Source organism: Rattus norvegicus, chromosome 15 (assembly GCF_021556685.1).
Source record: "Rattus norvegicus strain SHRSP/BbbUtx chromosome 15, alternate assembly SHRSP_T2T, whole genome shotgun sequence".
NCBI classification, from domain to species: Eukaryota; Metazoa; Chordata; class Mammalia; order Rodentia; family Muridae; genus Rattus; species Rattus norvegicus.
Genome location: NC_141548.1, coordinates 53,507,237 through 53,533,164, shown reverse-complemented (window position 1 = coordinate 53,533,164; position 25,928 = coordinate 53,507,237). Strand labels below are relative to the sequence as shown.

The window sequence follows — 25,928 nt, the reverse complement described above, 5'->3', positions numbered from 1 at the left end:
TGTTGTTCTGATGCCTTTAAGAATGTAATCATAAAAAGCGGCAGGCAGAATCAGTACTTAGCAGAAGCCTGAGAAGAAGCTTATAGTGGTTGAACATTGAATTCATGGTAATTTTTGTGTATCAGGTTAGATTGGGAGATCTCCATCTGTGATTCTTGTTGTCTGATGGAAAGCTAAGTTTTGTCTCTGAGTTTTAAGATTTTGGAGCCACTTGGTCCTCAACAGCAATCATTCACTTGTAGTGGGGTTTAAAGCACTTTTCTATGCTGCTATAAAGTTGTTTATTTGCATTTCAGGTTTGTCTCCCTGTACAGAGGGCCTTGTCATACGTACAAAGTACAAAGGCTCAGTGAATCCACGTCCTACAAGTTCTGTATTCAAGCTTGCAATGAAGCTGGGGAAGGTCCTCTGTCCCAAGAGTATGTTTTCACTACTCCAAAATCTGTTCCAGCTGCCTTGAAAGGTAATTTATAGCCTTCTGAAGTTATTTTTCTTTAATAAGGTGCTTTATTTTGATAGATCTATCAATTAGATAGATGAGAGCACAGACAAAGCACATGCTCAGGGCTGCACTGGGTCATTGGAACCGTGTCCTGTGTTGCACTAATACTCAGAAAGGCCTGGTCTCCTTAATCACCTGACGTAAAATACTAAGTTCAATAAGTAAATTGTGTCTAAGTATGTGATTTGCTATTCCGCCTATTGTTACTCAAAGACTAAATATCACAAACTCTGGTCATTTAAATGTTTCAGATTTGGGGAGCCAGGTCCCCAAATGTTTCCTTGCTTGGCTTCACATACAGATGTGTCCTCATGGACCCACACACTATGCACAATTCCTAATTCTAATGTAGATGTGATTTTAAAATGATTCTGGCAAGGATTGAAGTTTGTGTATTCATTCAAAGAGATGAGAATCCATTACACTCTGAGAACTGGTGATAGACTAGACGCTGTGGGGACAGTATTGCGTCCATCAGGCACTGAGAGTCACTTGTTAAGACGACAACCCCAGCTAAGCTGTCTATAACTAGTCTGTATGATGATGATGAGTTGTCCAGGTTAGTGTCCCAGGACCTCATAAGGACTGTTGTTTCTTTAATCTCTTTACATGCCTGTGGCAAAAGTTCGCAAGTTTATAAGTTAGTTTTAGAGATTTGTTGATTCTTTTTCTTTCTAAATCTGTATCTGTGTAATGTGCCAAATGAAATCAAATAGAGCTGACTTAATTATGTTCCTTCCATCCAGCCCCTAAAATAGAGAAAATAAATGATCACATTTGTGAAATTACATGGGAATATTTACAGCCAATGAAGGGTGACCCGGTTATTTATAATCTTCAAGTTATGGTGGGAAAAGATTCAGAATTCAAGCAGGTATGTATCAAGATACCATTTTATATGTACATATTTTTAATCTTTCATTTTTATTTATTTTCAGTTAAAAGACTTGACATTTAGGTTCTAATTAAGAAACATTTGTTCAGAGCATATTACATTCCAGCTATCTTGGAATTCAAAATATTTTGTGAATGCCTGCCCTTGGATAGGTTATTCACTCATTCATTGAGCTGTTGCCAGCAATCAGGACATAGCAGTGAAAAGTACCTACCTTCATAGGGGTTCCAGTGGAATGGAAAGACATACATCAGTATGCACTGTGTGAGGGAGACAGGTGTAAGTGCACTGGAGAAAGGAGAAAACTGAGCTCAAGGACTGGGGAAGACTGTGATTTCTCTAAGGAAGTTCTATGTGAAGCCGAGAAGAGACCCAGAGTCAGCAGAGTGCTTGTTAAATTTGATCAACAATAAAGAGGCCAGTATGAGTGAGGCAAAGAGATCCCTAAGACAAGCTTGATAGAAATGGTAGTTTCTTCTCAATGGCTACTACTGCAAAAAAGAAAGTGCCCATTCTGTCCTAGCCCACTAGCTGACCCTCACAGCAGTCTTGACTGTCTGAGCCTTCTTGAAGTCAACTTGACAGTTCCTGATTCCCCTTCAGCACTCCAGCCCCTACAGACATTGTTTTACCATAGTCCTCTTGAGAAGTGAGCAGTAAAGAAGCCATCATGATGCAGAAGTGATGTGGGAATGATACTGACACCCTGAATCATGCAGTGACTTTTACTCCAAGTGAAAATGAGAAGCCAGGGGAGGATTTTTTTTTTTTAATCAGAATAGTTACATAATCTGACACATTTTGATTACAAGTGTGTGGGACAAAGACAGAAACAGAAAAATCAGTAAGATGGCTTCAGTAATAATAATAATTATATGATAATATTTAGATGAACATATAACAAGATAAAGTTCTAAGGAAATCAATATTTTAAGTTTTATAGTTAATGTGAAGTAAGTGGTCTTTGTATTATTATTATTCAGTATTTGATATAACAGGATAACTATTGTTATTATACGTTGACTCTTACAGTGGCCTTTGGGATAAGAGTTTAGAGGAAGTCACTCTCCTGGCAGGGATATTTCCTGGAGCTTCTGATATATGAGTGACGGAGGAAATCACTATCAGTGTCTCTTAGAAGAGTCTGTGACTAGGGTGGCCTCGGGAAGCATTGCGCTTCATTTGCTTTTTTCCCTTTCTTCCTATCAACCATTGCATATGAGGGCTTACAAAGTGTTTGTTTTTACTTTAATTTTAATGCATGGATTTTTTCCAAATTATATAGAAATACAGTATCTAAAATATCAAAGACTTCAGGAGTTAAATTTGGCATACCATTGTTTTTCTCCATTAAATCATCTGTTAATTGACATGATAATTAGATTTCAATGTAATTTACAGATGAGCAGATTTTATTCCAAGGAAGAAGCAAAATTAATATTAAAGAAAATGTAATTGCCTAACTGCATCTTTACAGAAAATATAGATCTCACATTTTAGTTGGATATGAATTTCAGTAAGTTTGTCGTCACTACATGAAACATTAATGCTAATTCTAATTTAACTTTAAATCTAAATTAGTATCCCTCTAGACTTGTGACTAGAAAGCCCGAAAGACTGGCCTGTTTGGAGCTTTCTTGTTGCTTAGGGGTGCAATAGGCACCTGTTTGAGGAGTGCAGCTTCTTTTTGGGAGTCTATATTTTATTTGTAATTTATTTGATAATCAGCATGTATAGCTACAAGGGAGCGTTGGAAACTGGAGTTAGTATTCTAAGTCACTAAGTTACTTCTGATTTCAGGAAATTTGTTTGGACTCTAGCAAAGTTCAGGATAGGTGCAAGCTCTGACTTATGACTGAGGTCCTAACAGTAGGGAGGCTGAGGTTGCAGGAATCTCATAACTAAGTCTTAGAGGCTGGGAACTGCAAGTAGAAGAGACCAGGTATTGATGGGTCTCTGCTCCCCAGCAGTAGCAATATTAGTATTTTTAAGAAAGGGAATATTATTTTAAATTATTATATTATTATATTATAATTATTTTAAATTATTATGTTATGTTATTACATTATAATTATTATAGCTAACCTGTAAAAATCTGATTAGCCTGTAAACTTTCTGGGATTGGGGGTTCTGTAGCAGCAGGTACCGAGCTCAGAAACAATTTGGTTTCTATTTTATTTCTAGTTCTGGGATGTGAACTCAGGGGTTCAGTAATCTATACAAGTATTCTGACTCTGAATCCCTTCCCAGTTCCTTTAAATTTGTTTTTCTGGTTTTATTTTTGAAACAGGGGTGTTTAGTGGTTGTTTGTTGAGATACGGTTCCTCTTTTTCACCTTGTCTGTGCTGCTACACCGACCTCGCCATCAGGGCTTTACCCAGACCTTGCTGCCCTCACAGCCTGTACTTTATCTAACTCTACTTTCTTTTTTTCATTTTTTATTGGAATTTTATATATTTATATTTCAAAACTTTTTCCAGTTCCCTCCTCCCCCATCCCCCTACCCCCTGCTTCTGTGAGGATGCTCCCACTCCCACTCCCACATCACCACCCTGGTATCCCCTACACTAGGGGAAAGGGCTTCTCCTCCCATTGATGCCAGACAATGTCATCCTCTGCTACATATGCAGCTGGAGCCATGAGTCCCTCCATGTGTACTCATTGGTTGGTGTTTTAGTCCCTGGAAAGCTCTGGGTGTCTGGTTGGTTGATATTGCTGTTCTTCCTATGCGGTTGCAAACCCCTTCAGCTCTATCTCCTCCATCAGGGTTCCCATGCTCAGTCCAATGGTCAGCTGCAAAAGATCCCATGTCCAAGTGTGACCTTGCTGTCTCTTACCACCCTCCATTACAACCGTGCTAACCCCTGTGTACTGTCTAGACTTTACTAGATGTTATTAGGAAGATTGTTTGGGAAATTTTAGACAAATCAAGTTTCTACTGGCTCTTCTGAGAATCTAAGGAGATAACAAGAGAAGTAAGTGTACAAGGACAGTAGAGCCACCTTCAAAGCAGAGGAACAAAGTCACCAAGGTCTTTAGCTAGCTGGCCCTGGTCTGCCTTTGAAACTAAGAGTGAGGCCAGCTTCTCTTTGAGTGTGAGCTGGGTAGGGAAAGGTTAGGTATCCTGTCCAAAATCAACGTGCTCTTGAGAATTACAGCTATTAGCATTGGTGAGGAGTTTACACAGAAGCAGAGCCAGTAGGACACACACAAACATATATTTGGGCAGGTTGGTTTCCTCAACGGAGATTTGTCAACCAACAGCTTGGGACCCAGGACAGCCAGTCGTCTCTTTACAGCACAGAACCATAGGCTGGAGAACCAGGAGTGCTGGTGATTCTAAGTCCTAGCAGGAGTCCAGAATCAGCAGAAGGGTGTCCCAACCAAGCAGAGATGATGAACTTGTCTTTCTTTGTCATTTCATTCTGATCAAACATTGGATGGTGCCCATCCACACTGGTGAGCATTATGTATTTTATCAGTTCACATCCTGGTCTATTCCAGAACAGTCCCATAGACACACACTGAAGTGGTGGTACACCTCCTCAGCTGGGCAAGTTGCCACGTGTGCTGCGCTGTCAGCAGAACATGAGCACTGAGACAGTGGCCATTGCCAGCTTGTGGAGTTTAAGAGCAGTGCTCCTCAGTGTACACAAAACCATTGTGAAGTATCCATAAGTCAGACAAGGGTCATATATCACATGACTAGACATACGTTGCTATGGTGGTGTGCTTACATATTGGTCTGATTTTTAAATGTAATCAAGTTATATCCTAAGGAAATATTTAACATTTGGTTTTGGTGGTACTGAGATTAAGCCCCTTTTTGTCTGTATTCCATGCAAAAGTAATGTATTTCCAGAATCACTGTTTTATGCTGATTGAAGTAACACTGTGAGTCACTGCAAAAACAATGAAGAAAATCTTTCTCCCCCCTCACACACACACCACACACCACACACCTGTTCTTCTGTGATAAGAGCTTCAAAGGTAAATGTATACACTTGTCTTCGAAAGTTAAGAACTGTTTGAATCATAGTGTGAGTCCTTGTTAAGTTAAATCTATATGGCTAGCCAAATGAAATCCTAGAAGATAGAAATAGACACAAAGAGGTAAGATATTAATTCTCATTGACCTAGGGCCTCAATTATGTTTCCCATATCTATGATATGTTTATAATATCAAAATAAGGACAAATAGCAATTTCCCAAACTCTTCAGGTCCCTCATATGGCCCTGTAGAAAATCCTCTTGCATTGTATTTGAAATGTCTTTACTAGTTATAGTTAGACTTTACAGAGTTCATACTCTTAAATTTTAATGTGTTTCTCCTTTAAAATGTAGAATGGAAGGAGTAACGTGGTCTTGCTGTCTTTTAATTTAAATCTGTGTGCTGCATGGTCACTCTACCTGCAAATGGATGATTGATTCATAGTGAACACAAAGGGGTATTTTCATTCTCTGTAATCTAAACGTAACAGAGGTCCCAAAAAACTGTAAACCTAGACATTTTCCATCTCACTTATCAGATCTGTAATGTTAGAAGAGATCAATGTGATGTGATTTTTTTTTTCTAAATCTTTGCATTCTAAGCCCTAGCCAGTTCCTCTTAAGGCCTTCAGACTTATTACTGAGTGTCTTCTCTTGGGTGTGTAAACCCATGAGTTGTTTCTAGCAAGATCCTGTTCCCTTCAGTATTGTGTCTGTGGGCCCTGTTCGATGCTGACCTGTCTTGCTCCCAGCCTCTCCCAAGTAGAACAGGGTCTCATCCAGCTCCGTCAGTGTCCAAAGCAGTCACTATTGTCTCTGTCCTTTCATCCCTTTACCAGCTCATATTCAAATCTCACACCTAGGCCAGTTGTATCAGGGCTTCACAGACCTATTTTATAGCAAGAGCCCATCTCTTTTCCAGTTCCTCATGCTGTTTCATGATGAACATTTCTTTTTAAAAATATTTATTTATTTATTATATATGAGTACACTGTAGCTGTCTTCAGACACACCAGAAGAGGGCATCAGATCCCATTACAGATGGTTGTGAGCCACCATGTGGTTGCTGGGATTTGAACTCAGGACCTCTGGAAGAGCAGTCAGTGCTCTTAACCACTGAGCCATCTCTCCAGCCCCATGATGAACATTTCTTAAGCACATTTTATATACTACTAAGGACTCTGAGTTAAGAATACCTGAATTTAGGGCTGGTGTGGTAGCTCATGCCTTTAATTTAGGGCCGGTGTGGTAGCTCATGCCTTTAGTCCCGTGAGTTGCAGGAGGCAGGCAGATGTCTGAGTTCTAGTACAGCCAAGACTACAAAGAGAAATCCTGTCTTAAGAAAGAAAAAGAAACAAACAAAAGACTTAGTACAATTAATGTATTATTTCTTTCTCTACATCTAGTCACTTGTGACCCTCAAGCCATTTGTTGAAGAATTTTCCTCCCTAGCCATAATATCATACTCTTTTGAAGATAAAATGAGAAAGAAAGCTCACAGTAGAAATATTAGTTAATCTGAATTCAAAACCCCCCTGTACTACAGAACAAGATCCTACTTATCTCAGAAATAGGGGGAGAGGGAAGACAAAAATTAAAAATGACTTTATTGTACTCATATAAGATAAAAGTATATTTTAACTAAAATGGTTTTATATATGTATACAGCTTTATATTGAATTCTATAGCTTCCTATTTATGTAAGTTACTCTATCATACCTCAGATATGAATCCTTTCTGTATTTCTACTTGTAACACATTTCCTTATAGTAAAAGTTCCATTTTCCTATCAGCATCTTCATTTTTACTTGAAGTCACTGATTTCACTAATTTGTTAGATGCTAGATTGTGCAGACTTTTTTATTAATAAGATTAGCTCTTACATTGCCTCTTAGAAGCTAGTTTGTTAAAAAGTAGATTTACAACAGAAGTGCAATTAGGACAGGCAGAAAGCCTGACAGAGTGCAAACACACACTGGTGTCTGTTAGTGTGGCCTGTAGCCCACCAGCCCCTGGAAGGAGGCAGCCGAGAAGAGGTTTGACAGACAGAGCCTTGGTTTCTCATTGGCAGAAGGAAAGGCTCATGGGGGAGAATGGTAATGTCTCTGAGCATTTGCTGTCAGCTAGGGACTGTGCTGACTTTTATCAAGCAGGCGTTCTTCAATCTCATAGTTTCCATGTATAGCTATCACTGCCTGTAGTACCTGTGAGGTAAGTGCTCGCTGAACTATGAAGCCACCGTGCAGTGCTTGGGTCACCGGAGTGACCAGCTCTGGTGTATAGCTTGCTTTTTTCTAGGACACACCATGAAAGCTCATGTAGTTCCAGTAGTGTTCATCTCTCTTCTAAGTCATGGCCAAAGAGTTAGTTTTAAGATTCTAGTCTGATTCCAAATGACCAATCTCTTTACAAAGTCATTCGCAGTGGATACCCATCGACAACTTCTGTTCTGTTTGATTCGACAGGTGTTTAAAACTATAGAACTTCACTAGATAGTCAGATCCTCTAATTATGAAGTGAACAAGAGTATATGGTCTCCTGTCTCATACAGTGAGTTCACAGAGAACAATCACCTTCCCCCCAACCTCTCAAAAAAAAAAAAAAAAGACTTCTTTTTCTTTTGAGTAAACCAGGGAAATGCGTGGGACAGTTGTGTATTTGGTATTTTGTCGCTTAGCACATTCTTAACTCTAACTCACTTACAAACTGTGATGGCTGAACTCACATCTTCACTTTTGCATGTTTTTAAATGTCATTTAAAAGATGACCTTGAGGCTGGGAGATAGTGAAGTGCTTGCCATGCACTTCACTTGAGGTTGAGATCCAGCGTCCATCCACATAACAGCCCTGTGCCTAAGATCCCAGTGCCTAGGAGGTGGACACAGGGGAGTCATCAGGCTAGCCACAGGTTCACAAGAGGCCTCAGAAAACATTAATAAATGAATAGAGAGTGGGTAGAGAAGGGAAGGCAGCTAGCATTGCTCTCTGGTCTGCGTGAGCAAGTGCCCACTCACCACACATTCACAAGATGGAGTGAGTGGTACTCAGAAGGGTTTCCATCTGACATAATGCAGAACGTAGCTGTGCTAGTATTCTCTGTGCAGGCTTTATACTCTGTTCTTCTTCTAATATTTCCTTAACAGATTTACAGGGGCCCTGATACTTCATTCCGGTATTCCAGCCTTCAGCTGAATTGTGAGTATCGATTTCGAGTGTGTGCCATTCGCCAATGCCAAGACCCTGCAGGACACCAGGACCTCGTAGGTCCCTACAGCACCACAGTGTTCTTCATCTCCCAGAGGACAGAGCCGCTAGCCAGCAGCAACAGAGACACTGTGGACAGTGCACGGACCCGGCGCACTCTAAGTGACGAGCAGTGTGCTGCAGTCATCCTGGTGTTGTTTGCTTTCTTTTCCATTCTGATTGCCTTTATCATTCAGTACTTTGTAATCAAGTGAAAATATAACTTTATTTTTAACACTATTACATTTTATTTTGTCATGTACTAAAATTATTTCTGTATTGCTTTTACAAAATGGTGGCATTTAGCACTGGCATTGAGACTATCTATTGAACATGGCTTTGGCATTTTCAGTGCTTCTGTTGTTAGGCTGGCTCTTCATGAAAATTCAGCCACAGAAACATCATTCTGGGGAGGGCTGTTTATTTTGTTCTTAGGTTGGGACTCTTTTCCCAGTTTCTTTCTTTTTTTTCTCTCCCCCACCCCCCACCCCAGATATGCCTTCTAGTAAAACAAACTTTGTAAAGGACACCGCTATGATTGTTCTGACCCATCAGCAGGAGTAAAACAGTGGTAACCGCATCTGTTTGTCTCGAAGGTGATTGCCATGTGAAAATTTCAGAATGACTAGAATTTACACTAACGTTCTCTACGAAACTTGTTGGAGTCTGATGCTGTGAAAGCAATCTAGTGCTATATTTCTACCTCCTCATTTGTCTTAATTGTTTGGTAAGTGGGATTTTGATGAATAACTGGAGGGCTTAGCAAACAAAAACTGGATGAAGGAATCTGAGTGAGAAAGAAGCTTTCTGTTTGGTGAGTGTGGAGTTCTTCCTTACACACACACACACACACACACACACACACACACACACACACACTCTCACACTCACAAGTGAGCCCGAGAAAGCAGACCAGAAGTACAGATCTTTACTTGAACAGCATCTCTTCTTCTTTTTGGGATTTGAGAACAGAGGACTTTTGAATAATAACTAAATTTGAAATCTGTTTGGCCTCTGTTTTCTAGGCCTTGAAACTATGTGTGTGTGTGTGTGTGTGTGTGTGTGTGTGTGTGTGTGTGTGTGTGTGTGCACAAGCACATATGTGTACATTGGGTCTATGTGCAGACTGTCAGGTAAGGAGGTGTGTCCACACTCATGACCTGCTCTAGGCTAGCTTTGAAGGACTCCCAATGGTTTTGCAGCATCTCCTATAACTACTGCTGTTGCCATCAGAATTTCTAATCAAACTCAACCTTTTTGTTTGGGGTACCAAATCTGAAGACAAAATTAATTTGCACCAGTAAACTTCAAGCTGCTTTCTTTCTTGAGAAACTAATGTTTAATGTATAATGTCTGTTTGGATACTGTTCCAAATTGTTGATTGCATGTGGGTACCGTTGCATTAGAGCACTTTGCAAATTGCATAGTTCATTAATGTTTGTGAGCTTGCATTTGTGAGTTATTGAATGATCAGATTGAATTTTCTCATATCACATTGTACATCTCGCCTTGATGTCAATGACTGCCAGTAATAATACAGTCTGCAATGAATTTATATGAAATGTTTGTTTTATCACATGTTATCTGTAGACATCTGTATCTAGCTTCTTTAATTTATTATTTGGACTTTAGAGTAGTGAGTCACTAATTTTTAGTTGCTGAGGTCTGCATTTTAGTGATTACTAAGCACTTCTGTCTGTCAAAAAGAAATGTATGTTTTGTACTTTGAAGATCTCTGAAGAATTTCTCTTATAATAGAATGGGCATGTATTGTAATTGTTTTATGTCAAATGATCTGTGCTATAGAAAAAAACATTAACCTTTATTCAAAAAAGAAACGGATAAACTTGGCCTCTCCAAGTGTAAGAAAACCCTGTCACTCTAATATACTATATGTTTACATTTTATTTAATCTCATATGAATAGGGTGATAACTTGTCCCCCAAACAACTGCGCTTACGATTGTTTTCTAGAACTTCTTAAGTGCCACATTTGGCAGTACAAATGAGTTTTGAGTGTCAGAGCCCAGAGATTTCTATAGAGTTGAATGTCTAAAATGGTAAAATGTGCCACACAGTGGCTTATGTTTTTCATAGTAATTCAAATGAACTCCTATTTTTGATAGTAAATGTCATTTAATAGTGTACTTGCCATTTGAGCCTCACTGCAATGTTAGTGCAGAGGAGAAAACAATTTTTAATGTAATCTTGATTTTACCTCATATACTGTACATTCCAAAAACTCAACTTTTTAAAGATTATAGATACACTACCAAACATACCACCTTAAAATTGTATAAGGTTGAACTTCATACAAGTGAAAAAATATAATCTCATAAGAATACATAAACTATGTAGCAAAAGTATCTGTAAAATCCATGGAAAATAAAAGTTGTATCATTCTTTTTTGAGATATGTTTTTTTATTTATAAACAGTTCATCATTTGCTCCCTATATAAGAAAATTAAATATCTCCTCTCTCCCAAGGGGCTTACAACGTTTTCCAAGCACTTGGGGACACATACTCAGTATGCAACTCATTCTAGTAAATTCAAGAATGAAATTAGAAACCCCCAGCACGTGGGAGGCAGAGGCAACTGTGTCTCTCTGAGTCCCAAGCCAGCCAGGGCTACATAGTGAGACCCTGTCTGAAAAAGAAAATTAGTTTAGTTTAGAAGCTTTACCTAATGAGTTATCTTGTCCAATTCTTTGTCTTACTTTCTTTAAATACAGAAAAAGGTGATTCAGGTGTAAAATCCCCATTGGAAAGAAAAGGAAGACAGTTCTCCCCTCTACTTGAGAGACTGAGACAGGAGGATCATTTCGGTCTAAGAGTTAAATGCCACAGTGGGCAACAGAGTCAGACTCTCCCTCAGTTAGGAGTAAAATCCATGACCATTCCTGAATCTTCATCTGCCCAGAACCTTCCTTATTGGTGCTGCTGGGTCAGATTTTCTTGGCTTTCCACTAACACTCAAGCCCCCACAGGACTCCTCTGGGGTTTGTTGGTCTTACTGTCATTGTGTGTGTGTGTGGTACTCAAAAGTCTAGGCTGAGGAAGTGGAGGTCTTTTGGATCAAAACCATCATACCTCCTGGAGGACATCGAAGTCCCATACAGCACTGTGCCTGACTGCTCTCATTTTATACACATTGGATGCAGGTTTTATGCATCAGCCTGAGCATTCCAGCACTTAATTACTAACTCATACAAGCTGTCATCAGCCTGAGCATTCCAGCACTTAATTACTAACTCATACAAGCTGGCACCCTGCCCCCCCCCACCCACACACCCCAGCCAGGGGAAAGTGCAGAAGAGCTTATCCCTCCACTCACCTGGTGTCAGGTGAAGTGGGTGTAGGGATGGTGCTCTCCCATTCTCCTTTGCCACCTGCAATAGCTGGCCCTGGGGTCATTAGAGCAGAAAAGCTAGTCCTGACCTCTCGCTGTTTGTAGCACTCAGAGCTGACCCTGCACCTTGCCTGGGCAATACAGTTGGACCTTGCCTTAATGGTGAACATGGGGAAGCTGGGCCAGCCTCCTAAGGGCTGCAGCACTTGGGAGAGTGAGCCCCACACCTTTACTGGGCAGCAGAGTGGAGCTGGCTAGTAGGAGAGCTGACCAATCCAGAGCAGTGCTGGAGAGCTTGTCCTGGTGGTGCAATTAAGGGAGAGCCTACCACACAGGCCCACAATCCGGGTCTGAATTGGTCCACCCCAAAATCTTTATCATTGAGGAATTGTTGGGATGCTTGAAAGGGCCAATCCTGCTGTTCCAAAGCTGCAGGATCTCCTTGACACAGAGAAGCAACAGGATAACAGGAGGAGTCCTAATGGTGAGGAACAGGAGTGTGTGCAAAGTAGTACACTGTGGGGCACAGTGTGACATTCTACAGCTTTCACAATGAGATGTTTTCTATGCTTTATTTTTTTAAACTATGGCGGGGGCTGGTTTGTTTGGGGGAGGAGGTTGTGAGGGGAGAAAAGAGCAGGACTGTGGTGCATGATGTGAAATCTACAAAGAATCAATAAAAAGTTAAAAAGGAAAACGGAAGGGCTCGAACAGCATAGCCCTAGCTCTACACACCCAGGACATCCGAGCCTGCCAAAGACTTACTGAGGAGGCCTCCTGGCCGACCAGAGGCCTATAGGGACGCTACCTTCTTGCTTTCAGAAGCACAAGGTCTTAAAGGCTGGGCCAGACTTATGTATAATCTTGCCCCCCCCCACCAACACGTCACCCCAAATACCAAGTAGAGAGATGCCTGAGGAGGGGGAGATATCTGAAGTCCTGATCCATTCAGAAAGCCCCCTCATCAGATGACCTGCTGGTAGATGGTTCTAGAACTACCAAGCAGAGCTGATTGGTTCTTAGACTACAGAATGCCAAGCCATTATAATAAAGAAAGGCTACACCTGCAGGCCTGAGGCATGTTTGGATTTCTCCCTATCAGTGAACCACCTGACTATTGATAGGTGATTATCCAAGAAATCTTACAAATATACACTGAATCCTCATTTTGTGAGATGTGCCCATCCGGACAACAGAGAAGCCGCTGACGAGGCAATAGGTTAAAGTCCTGCCTTCTGGTGCACATGGTACTAATACATATTAATTAAATATAGCCAAGTAAGCTGAATAGTATGTAAGACACGGGAGAGAACTCAAAATGGAGAAAGGTAATACGTGAATGGAAGGCACAGTACAGAACAGAAATCGAATCGCTGTGATGTCACGACACCCAGGCAGCCTGCCTAGGGGACACTCGTGGATGAGCAAGCTTCAGGAGAGAACGGAAGAGAGAAGAGACTCAAGGACGGGCAACCTGGAGGCCTAGAAATTCTGAGTCAAGGAAAGGACCACATTGATAACTGAGGACGAGGGAGAGGCACAGAAGCCCAGTCTAGCAAGGGCCAGTCCAAGCCACCAAGATTAAGTGCAGTTAGATACCTGTCTTCTAGGTGCACAAAGACCCTTAAGCCATCTGTCCTACCCCCAACACATAGGGACGGACCCAAAGGTAACAAAACTGACACAACCTAGTGCTCTTTATTTGGCTGCACTGTACTCTGCTAGGGTACTAGCAGGTTCATTTAATTTCTCTTGCTGTGCTGCAGCTAAAGGCTCGGGGAAAACCAACCGTGGATGAAGAAATCGCATTTCTCTTCTAAACGGTTGGGAAGCAGGGAGCCTGGAGACTTGAAAACAAACTCTTGAACTTTAATGAATGTGTGGAAATGATTCAGAAGAAAAACTTATGATATGGGAGAGGAGTCGATCTGTTGTCCAGGAGATGATGAGATGCTTGAGGTGGGTCAAACTGACTCCAGCCTTAAGGGCCACCAGCTTAGTCGGTCCAGTAGAGCCTGGAGGGCAGAGCAGTGTGGTAGTGGAACAATATGGATGTTTTCTTCCAATCACTTCTGGTGTTTTAGAGAAAGTGGGGGAGGGATGTGATTTAGGGCTAATGAACAGAGGGAGATACAGGGCAAGAATCGGAAGAGTGGGGAGTGAATGAGGCCGAGAAGGGTAAATATTCAGATGGCAGATATTGGGCTGAAGCTGAGTCAGTGGTTCTCGATATTCCTAATGCTGAGACCGCTTAATACAGTTCTCCATGTTGTTCTCCATAATATTTTCTGTTGCTACTTCATGACCGTAATTTTGCTACTGTCATGAGTCCTAATGAATACTTGTGTTTTGATGGTTTTAGGTGACCCATGTTGAAAGCTCCTGCTGAGCTGCTAAGGCTGCTTTTTCAGTGAACAGCAACCCAGCGGGAGCATGTGTGAAGCAGACAGAGCACAGCTTAGCTAGAGCGCTGGCTGCCCTCTGGCCAAGCTGTGCGATGAAGATAAAAGGGTGCAGCTGCTCACTAGTCATGCAATTAAGGCTGGGAAGTAGAGGGAAGTGGGTGGGGCTGAGAAGGGTGAGGGACAAGGAGAAGACAGACCCAAGGAGCTTCATGGGATTACATGAAGGATTACAGGAATACCCACGAGGGAAAATGAGCTACAAAGAGCCAAGCAAATATAGGGATGGCGTTCTGGCAAGATGGAAGTGTTGGAGTCCTTAGCTAAGGAGTAGTTTCAGTCCACTGGAGCAGCTGGATGAGATGACCAGCAGTCCAAAAGGCCAAGATCATAAGGGTGGTGGTGTTTGTCCCTGTGTGGTTCTTGCCAGCAGTAGCGAGGAATCTGATCCTTGGGAATGAATGTGAGCATTGAGGGCTGGAGGGGGTGGAGTCTGCTGCACTTTGGCTGAAACAGGTTTTAGAATTGCAAGCTTCTCTACCTTAAGTACTGCTTTCTACAAGTTCATGAGGATTAAACTGAAAACAGAGCCAGATGAGTTGGAGGCTCCCATCAGTATTGTCCTTTTATTGTTGAGGATAGTTTTAGCTATCCTGCGTTTTTTGTTATTCCAGATGAATTTGATTGTTCTGTCTAACTCTTTGAAGAATTGGATTGGTATTTTGATGGGGATTGCATTGAATCTGTAGATCGCTTTTGGTAAAATGGCCATTTTTACTCTATTAATCCTGCCAATCCATGAGCATGGGAGATCTTTCCATCTTCTGAGGTCTTCTTCAATTTCTTTCTTCAGTGTCTTGAAGTTCTTATTGTACAAATCTTTTACTTGCTTTGTTAAAGTCACTCCGAGGTACTTTATATTATTTGGGTCTATTATGAAGGGTGTCGTTTCCCTAATTTCTTTCTCGGCTAGTTTCTCTTTTGTGTAGAGGAAGCCTACTGATTTATTTGAGTTAATTTTATACCCAGCCACGTTGCTGAAGTTGTTTATCAGCTTTCGTAGTTCTCTGGTAGAACTTTTGGGATCACTTAAATATACTATCATATCATCTGCAAATAGTGATATTTTGACTTCTTCTTTTCCGATCTGTATCCCCTTGACCTCCTTTTGTTGTCTGATTGCTCTGGCTAGAACTTCAAGAACTATATTGAATAAGTAGAGAGAGAGTGGGCAGCCTTGTCTAGTCCCTGATTTTAGTGGGATTGCTTCAAGTTTCTCTCCATTTAGTTTAATGTTAGCAACTGGTTTGCTGTATATGGCTTTTACTATGTTTAGGTATGGGCCTTGAATTCCTATTCTTTCCAGGACTTTTATCATGAAGGGGTGTTGAATTTTGTCAAATGCTTTCTCAGGATCTAATGAAATGATCATGTGGTTTTGTTCTTTCAGTTTGTTTATATAATGGATCACGTTGATGGTTTTCCTTATATTAAACCATCCCTGCATGCCTGGGATGAAGCCTACTTGATCATGGTGGAGGATTGTTTTGATGTGCTCTTGGATTCGGTTTGCCAGAATTTTATTGAGTATTTTTACGTCGATATTCATAAGGGAAATTGGTCTGAAGTTCTCTTTCTTTCTTGGGTCTTTTGTGGTTTAGGTATAAGAGTAATTGTGGCTTCATAGAAGGAATTCGGTAGTGATCCATCTGTTTCAATTTTGTGGAATAGTTTGTATAATATTGGTATGAGGTCTTCTATGAAGGTTTGATAGAATTCTGCACTAAACCCGTCTGGACCTGGGCTCTTTTTGGTTGGGAGACCTTTAATGACTGCTTCTATTTCCTTAGGAATTATGGGGTTGTTTAACTGGTTTATCTGTTCCTGATTTAACTTCGATACCTGGTATCTGTCTAGGAAATTGTCCATTTCCTGAAGATTTTCAAATTTTGTTGAATATAGGTTTTATAGTAAGATCTGATGACTTTTTGAATTTCCTCTGAATCTGTAGTTATGTCTCCCTTTTCATTTCTGATTTTGTTAATTTGGACGCACTCTCTGTGTCCTCTCGTTAGTCTGGCTAAGGGTTTATCTATCTTGTTGATTTTCTCAAAGAACCAACTTTTGGTTCTGTTGATTCTTTCTATGGTCCTTTTTGTTTCTACTTGGTTGATTTCAGCTCTGAGTTTGATTATTTCCTGCCTTCTACTCCTCCTGGGTGTATTTGCTTCTTTTTGTTCTAGAGCTTTTAGGTGTGCTGTCAAGCTGCTGACATATGCTCTTTCCTGTTTCTTTCTGCAGGCACTCAGCACTATGAGTTTTCCTCTTAGCACAGCTTTCATTGTGTCCCGTAAGTTTGGGTATGTTGTACCTTCATTTTCATTAAATTCTAAAAAGTTTTTAATTTCTTTCTTTATTTCTTCCTTGACCAGGTTATCATTGAGTAGAGCATTGTTCAATTCCCACGTATATGTGGGCATTCTTCCCTTATTGTTATTGAAGACCAGTTTTAGGCCGTGGTGGTCCGATAGCACGCATGGGATTATTTCTATCTTTCTGTACCTGTTGAGGCCCGTTTTTTGACCAATTATATGGTCAATTTTGGAGAAAGTACCATGAGGAGCTGAGAAGAAGGTATATCCTTTTGCTTTAGGATAGAATGTTCTATAAATATCCGTTAAGTCCATTTGGCTCATGACTTCTCTTAGTCTGTCGACATCACTGTTTAATTTCTGTTTCCATGATCTGTCCATTGATGAGAGTGGGGTGTTGAAATCTCCCACTATTATTGTGTGAGGTGCAATGTGTGCTTTGAGCTTTAGTAAGGTTTCTTTTACATATGTAGGTGCCCTTGTATTTGGGGCATAGATATTTAGGATTGAGAGTTCATCTTGGTGGATTTTTCCTTTGATGAATATGAAGTGTCCTTCCTTATCTTTTTTGATGACTTTTAGTTGAAAATTGATTTTATTTGATATTAGAATGGCTACTCCAGCTTGCTTCTTCTGACCATTTGCTTGGAAAGTTGTTTTCCAGCCTTTCACTCTGAGGTAATGTCTGTCTTTGTCTCTGAGGTGTGTTTCCTGTAGGCAGCAGAATGCAGGGTCCTCATTGCATATCCAGTTTGTTAATCTATGTCTTTTTATTGGGGAGTTGAGGCCATTGATGTTGAGAGATATTAAGGAATAGTGATTATTGCTTCCTGTTATATTCATATTTGGATGTGAGGTTATGTTTGTGTGCTTTTTTTTTCATTGTTTTGTTGCCAAGACAATTAGTTTCTTGCTTCTTCTAGGGTATAGCTTGCCTCCTTATGTTGGGCTTTACCATTTATTATCCTTTGTAGTGCTGGATTTGTAGAAAGATATTGTGTAAATTTGGTTTTGTCATGGAATATCTTGGTTTCTCCATCTATGTTAATTGAGAGTTTTGCAGGATACAGTAACCTGTATTCTGTATGACATCTGTCCAGGATCTTCTGGCCTTCATAGTTTCTGGCGAAAAGTCTGGTGTGATTCTGATAGGTCTGCCTTTATATGTTACTTGACCTTTTTCCCTTACTGCTTTTAATATTCTTTCTTTATTTTGTGCGTTTGGTGTTTTGACTATTATGTGATGGGAGGTGTTTCTTTTCTGGTCCAATCTATTTGGAGTTCTGTAGGCTTCTTGTATGCCTATGGGTATCTCTTTTTTTAGGTTAGGGAAGTTTTCTTCTATGATTTTGTTGAAGATATTTACTGGTCCTTTGAGCTGGGAGTCTTCACTCTCTTCTATACCTATTATCCTTAGGTTTGATCTTCTCATTGAGTCCTGGATTTCCTGTATGTTTTGGACCAGTAGCTTTTTCTGCTTTACATTATCTTTGACAGTTGAGTCAATGATTTCTATGGAATCTTCTGCTCCTGAGATTCTCTCTTCCATCTCTTGTATTCTGTTGGTGAAGCTTGTATCTACAGCTCCTTGTCTCTTCTTTTGGTTTTCTATATCCAGGGTTGTTTCCATGTGTTCTTTCTTGATTGCTTCTATTTCCATTTTTAATTCCTTCAACTGTTTCATTGTGTTTTCCTGGAATTCTTTCAGGGATTTTTTGACTCCTCTCTATGGGCTTCTACTTGTTTATTTATGATTTCCTGGAATTCTTTCAGAGATTTTTGCAATTCCTCTCTGTAGGCTTCTACTTGTTCTCTAAGGGAGTTCTTCACGTCTTTCTTGAAGTCCTCCAGCATCATGATCAAATATGATTTTGAAACTAGATCTTGCTTTTCTGGTGTGTTTGGATATTCCATGTTTGTTTTGATGGGAGAATTGGGCTCCGATGGTGCCATGTAGTCTTGGTTTCTGTTGCTTGGGTTCCTGCGCTTGCCTCTCGCCATCAGATTATCTCTAGTGTTGCTTTGTTCTGCTATTTCTGACAGTGGCTAGACTGTCCTATAAGCCTGTGTGTCAGGAGTGCTGTAGACCTGTTTTCCTGTTTTCTTTCAACCTGTTATGGGGACAGAGTGTTCTGCTTTCGGGCGTGTAGTTTTTCCTCTCTACAGGTCTTCAGCTGTTCCTGTGGGCCTGTGTCTTGAGTTCACCAGGCAGCTTTCTTGCAGCAGAAAAGTTGGTCTTACCTGTGGTCCCAAGCTCAAGTTTGCTCGCGGGGTGCTCCCCGCCCACGAGCTCTCTGCAGCGGCAGCAACCAGGAAGATCTGCGCCACCGTTTCCGGGAGCTTCAGTGCACCAGGGTTCCAGATGGAGTTTGGTGTTTTCCTCTGGAATCAGTAATGTGTGCAGCGTGCAGTCTCTTCTGGTTTCCCAGGCGTGTCTGCCTCTCTGAAGGTTTAGCTCTCCCTCCCACGGGATTTGGGTGCAGAGAACTGTTTATCCGGTCTGTTCCTTCAGGTTCCGGCGGTGTCTCAGGCGCAGGGGTCCTGCCGCTCCTGGGCCTCCCCCATGGGAACCCAGAGGCCTTATACAGTTTCCTCTTGGGCCAGGGATGTGGGCAGGGGTGGGCAGTGTTGGTGGTCTCTTCCGCTCTGCAGCCTCAGGAGTGCCCACCTGACCAGGCGGTGAGGTCTCTCTCCCACGGGGTCTGGGAGCAGTGAGCTGCTGCGGGCCAGGATCTGCAGGTGTGGGACTCCCGGTAAACACAGGGAGTGCCGGTCCTAGAGGAATTCTGCCTCTGTGTGTCCCGAGTTCACCAGGCAGGTCACTTGCAGCAGAGAAGGTGGTCTTACCTGTGGTCCCAAGGCTCAAGTTTGTTCGCAGGGTGCTGCCCATGAGCACTCTGCGACGGCAGCAACTAGGAAAGAGAGCTGAATCTTTATGCAACCAGGATCAGCAAGTCTCAGCAACCACTCAGGCTGCTGGCACACTCTTGTAGCATCCTTAATTCCTGCAGCTTCTGGATTCTCTCCGCAGACGGAGGACCCCCTCTCGGTGCCTGGCGATGGTGTGGCATTTTTTATCCCGGGTTCTCGGCACCAGATGTCCCTTGCGACCTCTCGCCAGCAAGAAAACACGCAGGGACATACGAATCCTTGCTGCAGCCAAAACTTTTATTCAATCTTAAGGAGAGCCCCCAGCGCCATCTTGTAATGGTGAATGCTATCCTGGCTTTTCATGTGGGGCGCAGTGGAAGCCAGCGCCATCTTGTGGTGGCGAATGTTATTGCAGCTTTCTACATCTCCCCCTTATTGTTTTACTCGTATGAGACTGGTCTAGGTCCCTGCAGTTACATCCATCTCCTGTGGCTCCTGTCTTAGGTCGTTCCTCTATGTCACAGCCTTATGCGTCGTAGGGTAACCCTATCGCCACAGGGTCCCGTGTCTTAGATTGGTCTGTGCGTGAGGAAAGTTGCCCGTCTTGGGATACCGCAGTGCTGTGTGACAGTAACTGCTAAACAACCTAGGGCGAACTCTATAAAAGAGGCCAGCCAGAAAATGAGTTAGTGGGGAAATCATGATCACCCTATCGCGTACAATGAGGAAACCTCAGCGATGTAGAAGGGCTGATCAAAGAATCATTGAGTCTCTCTCATCCCAGTGTAATGGATCCACAAATCCATGGGGTGCAAGAGCAGAGAACTCAGATGCCGACTAATTAACCAAATTCCAGGGGACACCCCTTGTTCAATGGCCACAAGTGCTTGAGTGATAACGACCTTTTTACGTTTCTGTTGAGATCTGAGTTTGCAAACCAACCATAGCATGAACACTAATCCACAGCATAGGGCTGCACCAAACAGAGCCACTCCCGATAAGTAGTGGGCACCTCATCTGGTTCTCCTCAACTGTTACCACCAAGGGCCGTAGTCAAGCTGCTCTTATAATAAAATTTAGAATTCTCAATTGTTAGTAACTACTCCAAAAAGTTCACTCATTGTGCTTGCCTAACAATAGATTGAGGGAGGGTAACTCCAGACACTGCAGACACAATGGCTGCAGCAGTAATGGCTGCTACAATAGCAGCGAAAGTAACAAGGTCTTTCCCAGGACAGTTCAGGATCAGCCATTCTTCTCTGGAACAACCAGCAGGCAAGAGAACCATGTCTGCGATCTGCAGAACCAGGGCAGAGTTCCCCAGTCCACAGCAGCTTCACGCAGGTAGCATTCCTGTGAAGCTATAGACTGCAAAATGACAACACCAGTTAAGGCAGCAAGAGTCGCCAGGGGAATGAGGGGGGCAAGGGTAATGGAGTCCAGTCTTCTCCAGCAAGCAGCAGTGTACAGAGGGTCTGAGCGTAGGCCACAGTGGGACGGGACACACGCAGCGGTAACACTGACTGCAGCAATGCCAAAATCTGTGATGACAAAAGATGAGGGGGAATCTTCCATCTTCCTCTCAGGGCAGAGGAATGACTCCAGGGACCCGAACCACGAGAGCTGAATCTTCATGCAACCAGGATCAGCAAGTCTCACCAACCACTTCTGGCAGCTGGCATACTCTTGTAGCATCCTGTAGAAAAAACACAAACATTCCCTCTCCCCATATAAAATATCTGAACAGGATCATGCCAATACGTGCATCTTTCTATTTCACCTAGGCAGAAGTATGCCTAGTTGTAGGGTGCCATAAACACTTAGAGTGTTCCTTGGCACCCAAATTTTAAAATTGGAAATAAAAGGAGTATTATTAAATAATTGTATAGCATACATAGCATACAGGGATATAACTCCCCCTTTTTATTTATTAAGATACAAACTGTCTAGTATCATTGTCCTCCCTCATTAAGGGGTCCAGGCAATCCAGTTTGAGTTATTAAATGTCCTATAAAGGAACAGTACTTAGTGTTCTTAACCACTAAGCCATCTCTCTAGCTCCTCACAAACTTTATTTACCTAAACATAAGCATTAATTAGAAATGTCAAATCTTGTAAATATTGTCCAATTTCAGTCTTACTAGAAATCCCTGAGCTAGCAGGGTGAGGCTGGGAATTGAAAGTAAGCAAATGGAGTCTTCCTCTTTTCATATCAACTCCATTACCATTTTCAAAGAGCTGGGTCTATGGTTTTGTTTAGTTGTCTGAGCCAGAGCACTGAAAGGACAGTGAGTTGTCAGACGATTCACACTGAAATCATCACTCACTGATTTCATGTAGAAAACTTGTCTCTAGTAAAGCATTAAGTAATTGAAATCGATTGTAAACCACAAGCCACACATTGGCTATCAGTATGTGAATTGAAAGCTTGATTTAAAAACAGTGGCTAAAGCATGGAATTTAATAATCTGTGCTGAAGCAACAGAAACTCAAGAGAATAAACAAGTGATCTAATCATATATGTAGCCTTTTCACTAGATGAACCACCTATAAATAAACTACGCGCATTTTCTATGGGTTGCATGTACAAATTTACAGTTTCTTTTTAAAATACTTCTATGACTCTAGCCTACAATTTTGTATTAACACAACTGAAGCTTTATCTCTAATGAGGATGACAAAGTTAAGACCTCTGGTAAGGTGAGGTACTTAGCCAACTAACATATCCTTAGAAGCTTAAAATTAGTTTTAAATATTCTTTTCTGGAGTAGTGCAACAGCTACTCCCCAAATATTAAAGCTCATTTTGAGAGCAAAGGTTTGTAGTAAAAATTTCCATATATACTGAAAGATTTAAAGTTCTAACTTCTTACATTGAAGAAGCAACAAAATTACATAATATAAGGCTATTAGCCATTCTTTTGTAAAAATTTTTAATGATATCACTTTATGGGCTCTCTAAAATTATAAGCAAGCTCACGAAATGAAAACTCAAAATCAATCCTCTAAATCTATCTTGAAATGGCAGTTGGAGTAAACAAACTGGCTGTAATGCTCTCACAAGTTCCAAAACCTCATCAATTCTTCGTAAATCCTGTAACAATCTCTACCTGTTTGATTTTTTCTTAATTACAAATAAGTTTGAGTTAGTCAATGTAACACTGGCAATCCTTAATCACAATCCTTAAGTTCTCCTTGTAACAACAGAGCACAACCACAAGGTCACCTGAGTTCTGAGTACTTGACTAGGCAGCTGTTCTTGGGGCAGTGGAATTAGCATCAAAATACAGTAACTTCAGGGCAAACCACAACTTTGGAAAGCAAAACTCAACCTCCAACAATCTAGTCTCCAAAATCTAGTCTCCAAAACACCAAGTCTATCCTTCATGTTACAAAGTTTGACTGCCAATCCCTACATATGAACGCACGACGGTGTAGTCTCCAATACCTCAACAAAGAGACATTCTAAATTCTTTTAGAAGCCTGGTTTCTAAGAGTTCCATAAAAATATTGTCTCAATTTAGACCTGTTTCCCTAGGTTGGCTCATGCCACATGTTGTCTAGAATGACTCTATCCAAATTACCAGTTTTAAGCCAACTTTCTGTTACCAATGTTACATCTTTTTAACCATATCTAATAACTTAAAAGCCAATAGTCCATACCCAAGGCATGTAGAGCATATTTATACATTTAGAACCAGTCAGAAACAAAATTGAAGTGGCTACACATATCTTTAATATTTAGACCAAGCACCATTTTTACCTTTTTAGCTATGATTTTAAGAGAAGCACCTTGTCACCTGTTGAGTCTAATAATCTGCTCATGCAGACGCTCACCCCTGGGCAGCTTCTCCAGCTGACCTAGACACCTGGCTACAGGTACAGGGCTCCAAGGGCTGATTGAAACTGCTTTTTATTCATTTGTTCCTTTTTTTGAAACGAGTTAAAACCAAATCAAGGTGTGAACGACTGGCAGATAAAGTTTTTACCATTTTCTCTTTTGAACATGAAACATAAACCATTTAAGCAACAAGAAACAAAAACCACAGACATAAACTGACAGACATGGACAGCTTGGTGCACCAAGGACAGACAATAGACAAAGAGGGAAAAAACTAGATGGTGTTCCACGAAAGGGACCCACATTCCAATAGGAGTCAGCAGGGAGGTAGGATTTCCCCTTTCCTACCACTTCCACGGTGACCATCCACTCGAGTGGAGTTGATATGGACGATGGATTGTCTCAATTCCTGGACTAGTCCATCAACGTGTTGAAACCAAATTCCTGTAAGATACTGAGATATATTACAGGATATCTGAGCAGCACGACTGACATTCACAAATGGTATGGAAGTGAAACACTACAACTCTGAAGACAAAAGTTTAGAATTGAGATATCCTTTTGTTTGATTCTCCTGAATAAATTTCAGGCGGTCTACTTCTATCAAATCTGATCAGTATGACTCTGTGTAGTTTAAACAAAATTACCAGCCTTGCCCACAAAGGATCCATAACTTTCGGTTTCTTCACAGTGGCTCTCCACCTAGGCCCATATCTTTCTTCTTCATAGCGAGTTGCCTCATCTTCTAAATCCTCTTCCTCAGAGGGGCTAAGCTCGTCTGTTTCTGAACTATCAAGCTCCAAAGCCTCTAACTCCTTTACCAGATAAAGGCTTTTCCTTTTCAGAGCTTTCTTCTCCTTTCTCTATTTCTCTCCCAGGGCGTCTTTTCCCCTATCTCTTGCTTCCTCAGATCTGAAGTCTTTGGAAGGGTCTGTTTTCTTACTTGTACCTTTTTTCTTTGGGTTCTTTAATCTTTTATCCCTCTCTGTTTCTGACATGCTGTCTTGTAACTCCCCTAGCACTCCCTGTCCTGCTATCACTGTCGGGCGGCATTTCCCATCTTCTAGGCACGACTTCTGACGGTGCCTAGCAGTGGCCGCAAAATCAAAAACCAAAAGAGAAAAAATGAGGGCTGCTAAAACGATAACAAAAGGCTCCGCCACATCTTCTAATGGGGGAGAGAAGTGAAAGAGATCAAGACCAAACATATCTCTCAGAGCTTACCCTAGACACTGCAGTTCTGAATCCTCTCCGCGAGCGGAGGCTCTCCTTGGCGCCGGCGATGGTGAGGCGTTTTTACCGGGTTTCGGCACCATATGTCCCGCGCTATCGTCTCGCCAGCAGGAACACACGCGCAGACACCAGGATCCTTCTGCAGCAAAGTGTTTATTACATCTTGAAGAGGAGAACCCGGGGCCCCAGCATGCGCAGCTTATATACACCCTAGCGCGGCGCATCCACACCTGATCAGTCGCTTACCCATGATCTCATAGGCACGCCCCGGAGTGGGCAAAGACCTGGCACGAAGACACTCTTGCACATGTGCACACAGCTAACTTCCTGAAAGGAAGTTGGGCTGGCGCGGCGGAAGCCAGCGCCATCTTGTGGTGACGAATGTTATTGTGGCTTTCCACACCAACCTGTATCATGATGTCAAAACCAATTACAATCTTAGGGGCAATTCTCATTTGAAACCAGTAACTGCATCAGTTAGACAAACCACAGATTTAGCTCACAGGTCAACCAAAGTGCTTATACCAAACGATGGCCCTGAATCATCACATCACTGTCCATTAATCAATTCAAGGAAGAAACATAAGCAAGGCAGGAACCTAGAGGCAGGTACTGAAGCAGAGACCATGGAGATGCTGGCTGGTTTCCCTGTCTTGCTCAGCTACCTTTCTCATACAATCCAGGACCTCCTGCTCAGGGATGACATTGCCCATAATGGCCTGAACCCTCCCACACCAATCCTTTATCAGGAAAATGCCCCACAGGGTGCCTTCATGCCAATCTGATGGAGGAATTTTCTCATCTTCCTCTTCCTAGACAACCCAGCTTATATCAGGCTGTCCAAAAACAAACAAACAACAAAAAAATGAATAAAAAACACCCCCCCAAAAAAGAACAAAAAACAAAATGCAAAAAAAGCAAAGAACTAGCCAGTACTCTGGGCATGTCTTTATAGTAACCCTCATGTTCTCAGAAACATTAATTTCTATGTTTTTTATATCAAAACATTAGATTGGGTTCTTGAGATTGAGCCATTTTATTTCAAGGCCAGGAAATCCTGTTTGTTTGCACCTAGACTCTATTTAGCTCATTTCTCTCGCTCATAGTTTTTCAGAGACAAGGACAGAAGTTCAGGTGACACACTCTTCCCAGACACCTGTGTAGGCAGACTCCTCACACAGTTACTCTTTCAACATTCCATGCCCAGACAAGCAAGTGTTTTACTGCTATC

The 25,928-nt window shown here is 41.7% G+C and overlaps 1 protein-coding gene across 14 annotated transcripts in view; it reads left to right on the top strand.

Annotated features, from left to right (window-relative positions):
• The window catches only part of Fndc3a (fibronectin type III domain containing 3a), a 180,430-nt gene extending 169,390 nt beyond the window's left edge, over positions 1-11,040 (top strand). For all 14 annotated transcript variants that reach the window (XM_087585799.1, XM_087585807.1, XM_087585796.1 and 11 more), the window contains 3 exon segments: positions 297-463; positions 1,249-1,376; positions 8,531-11,040. In XM_087585799.1, coding sequence (XP_087441925.1) covers positions 297-463; positions 1,249-1,376; positions 8,531-8,845 — 610 coding nt within the window. In that variant the 3' untranslated portion in view covers positions 8,846-11,040.
• Positions 11,041-25,928: the final 14,888 nt, after the last annotated feature.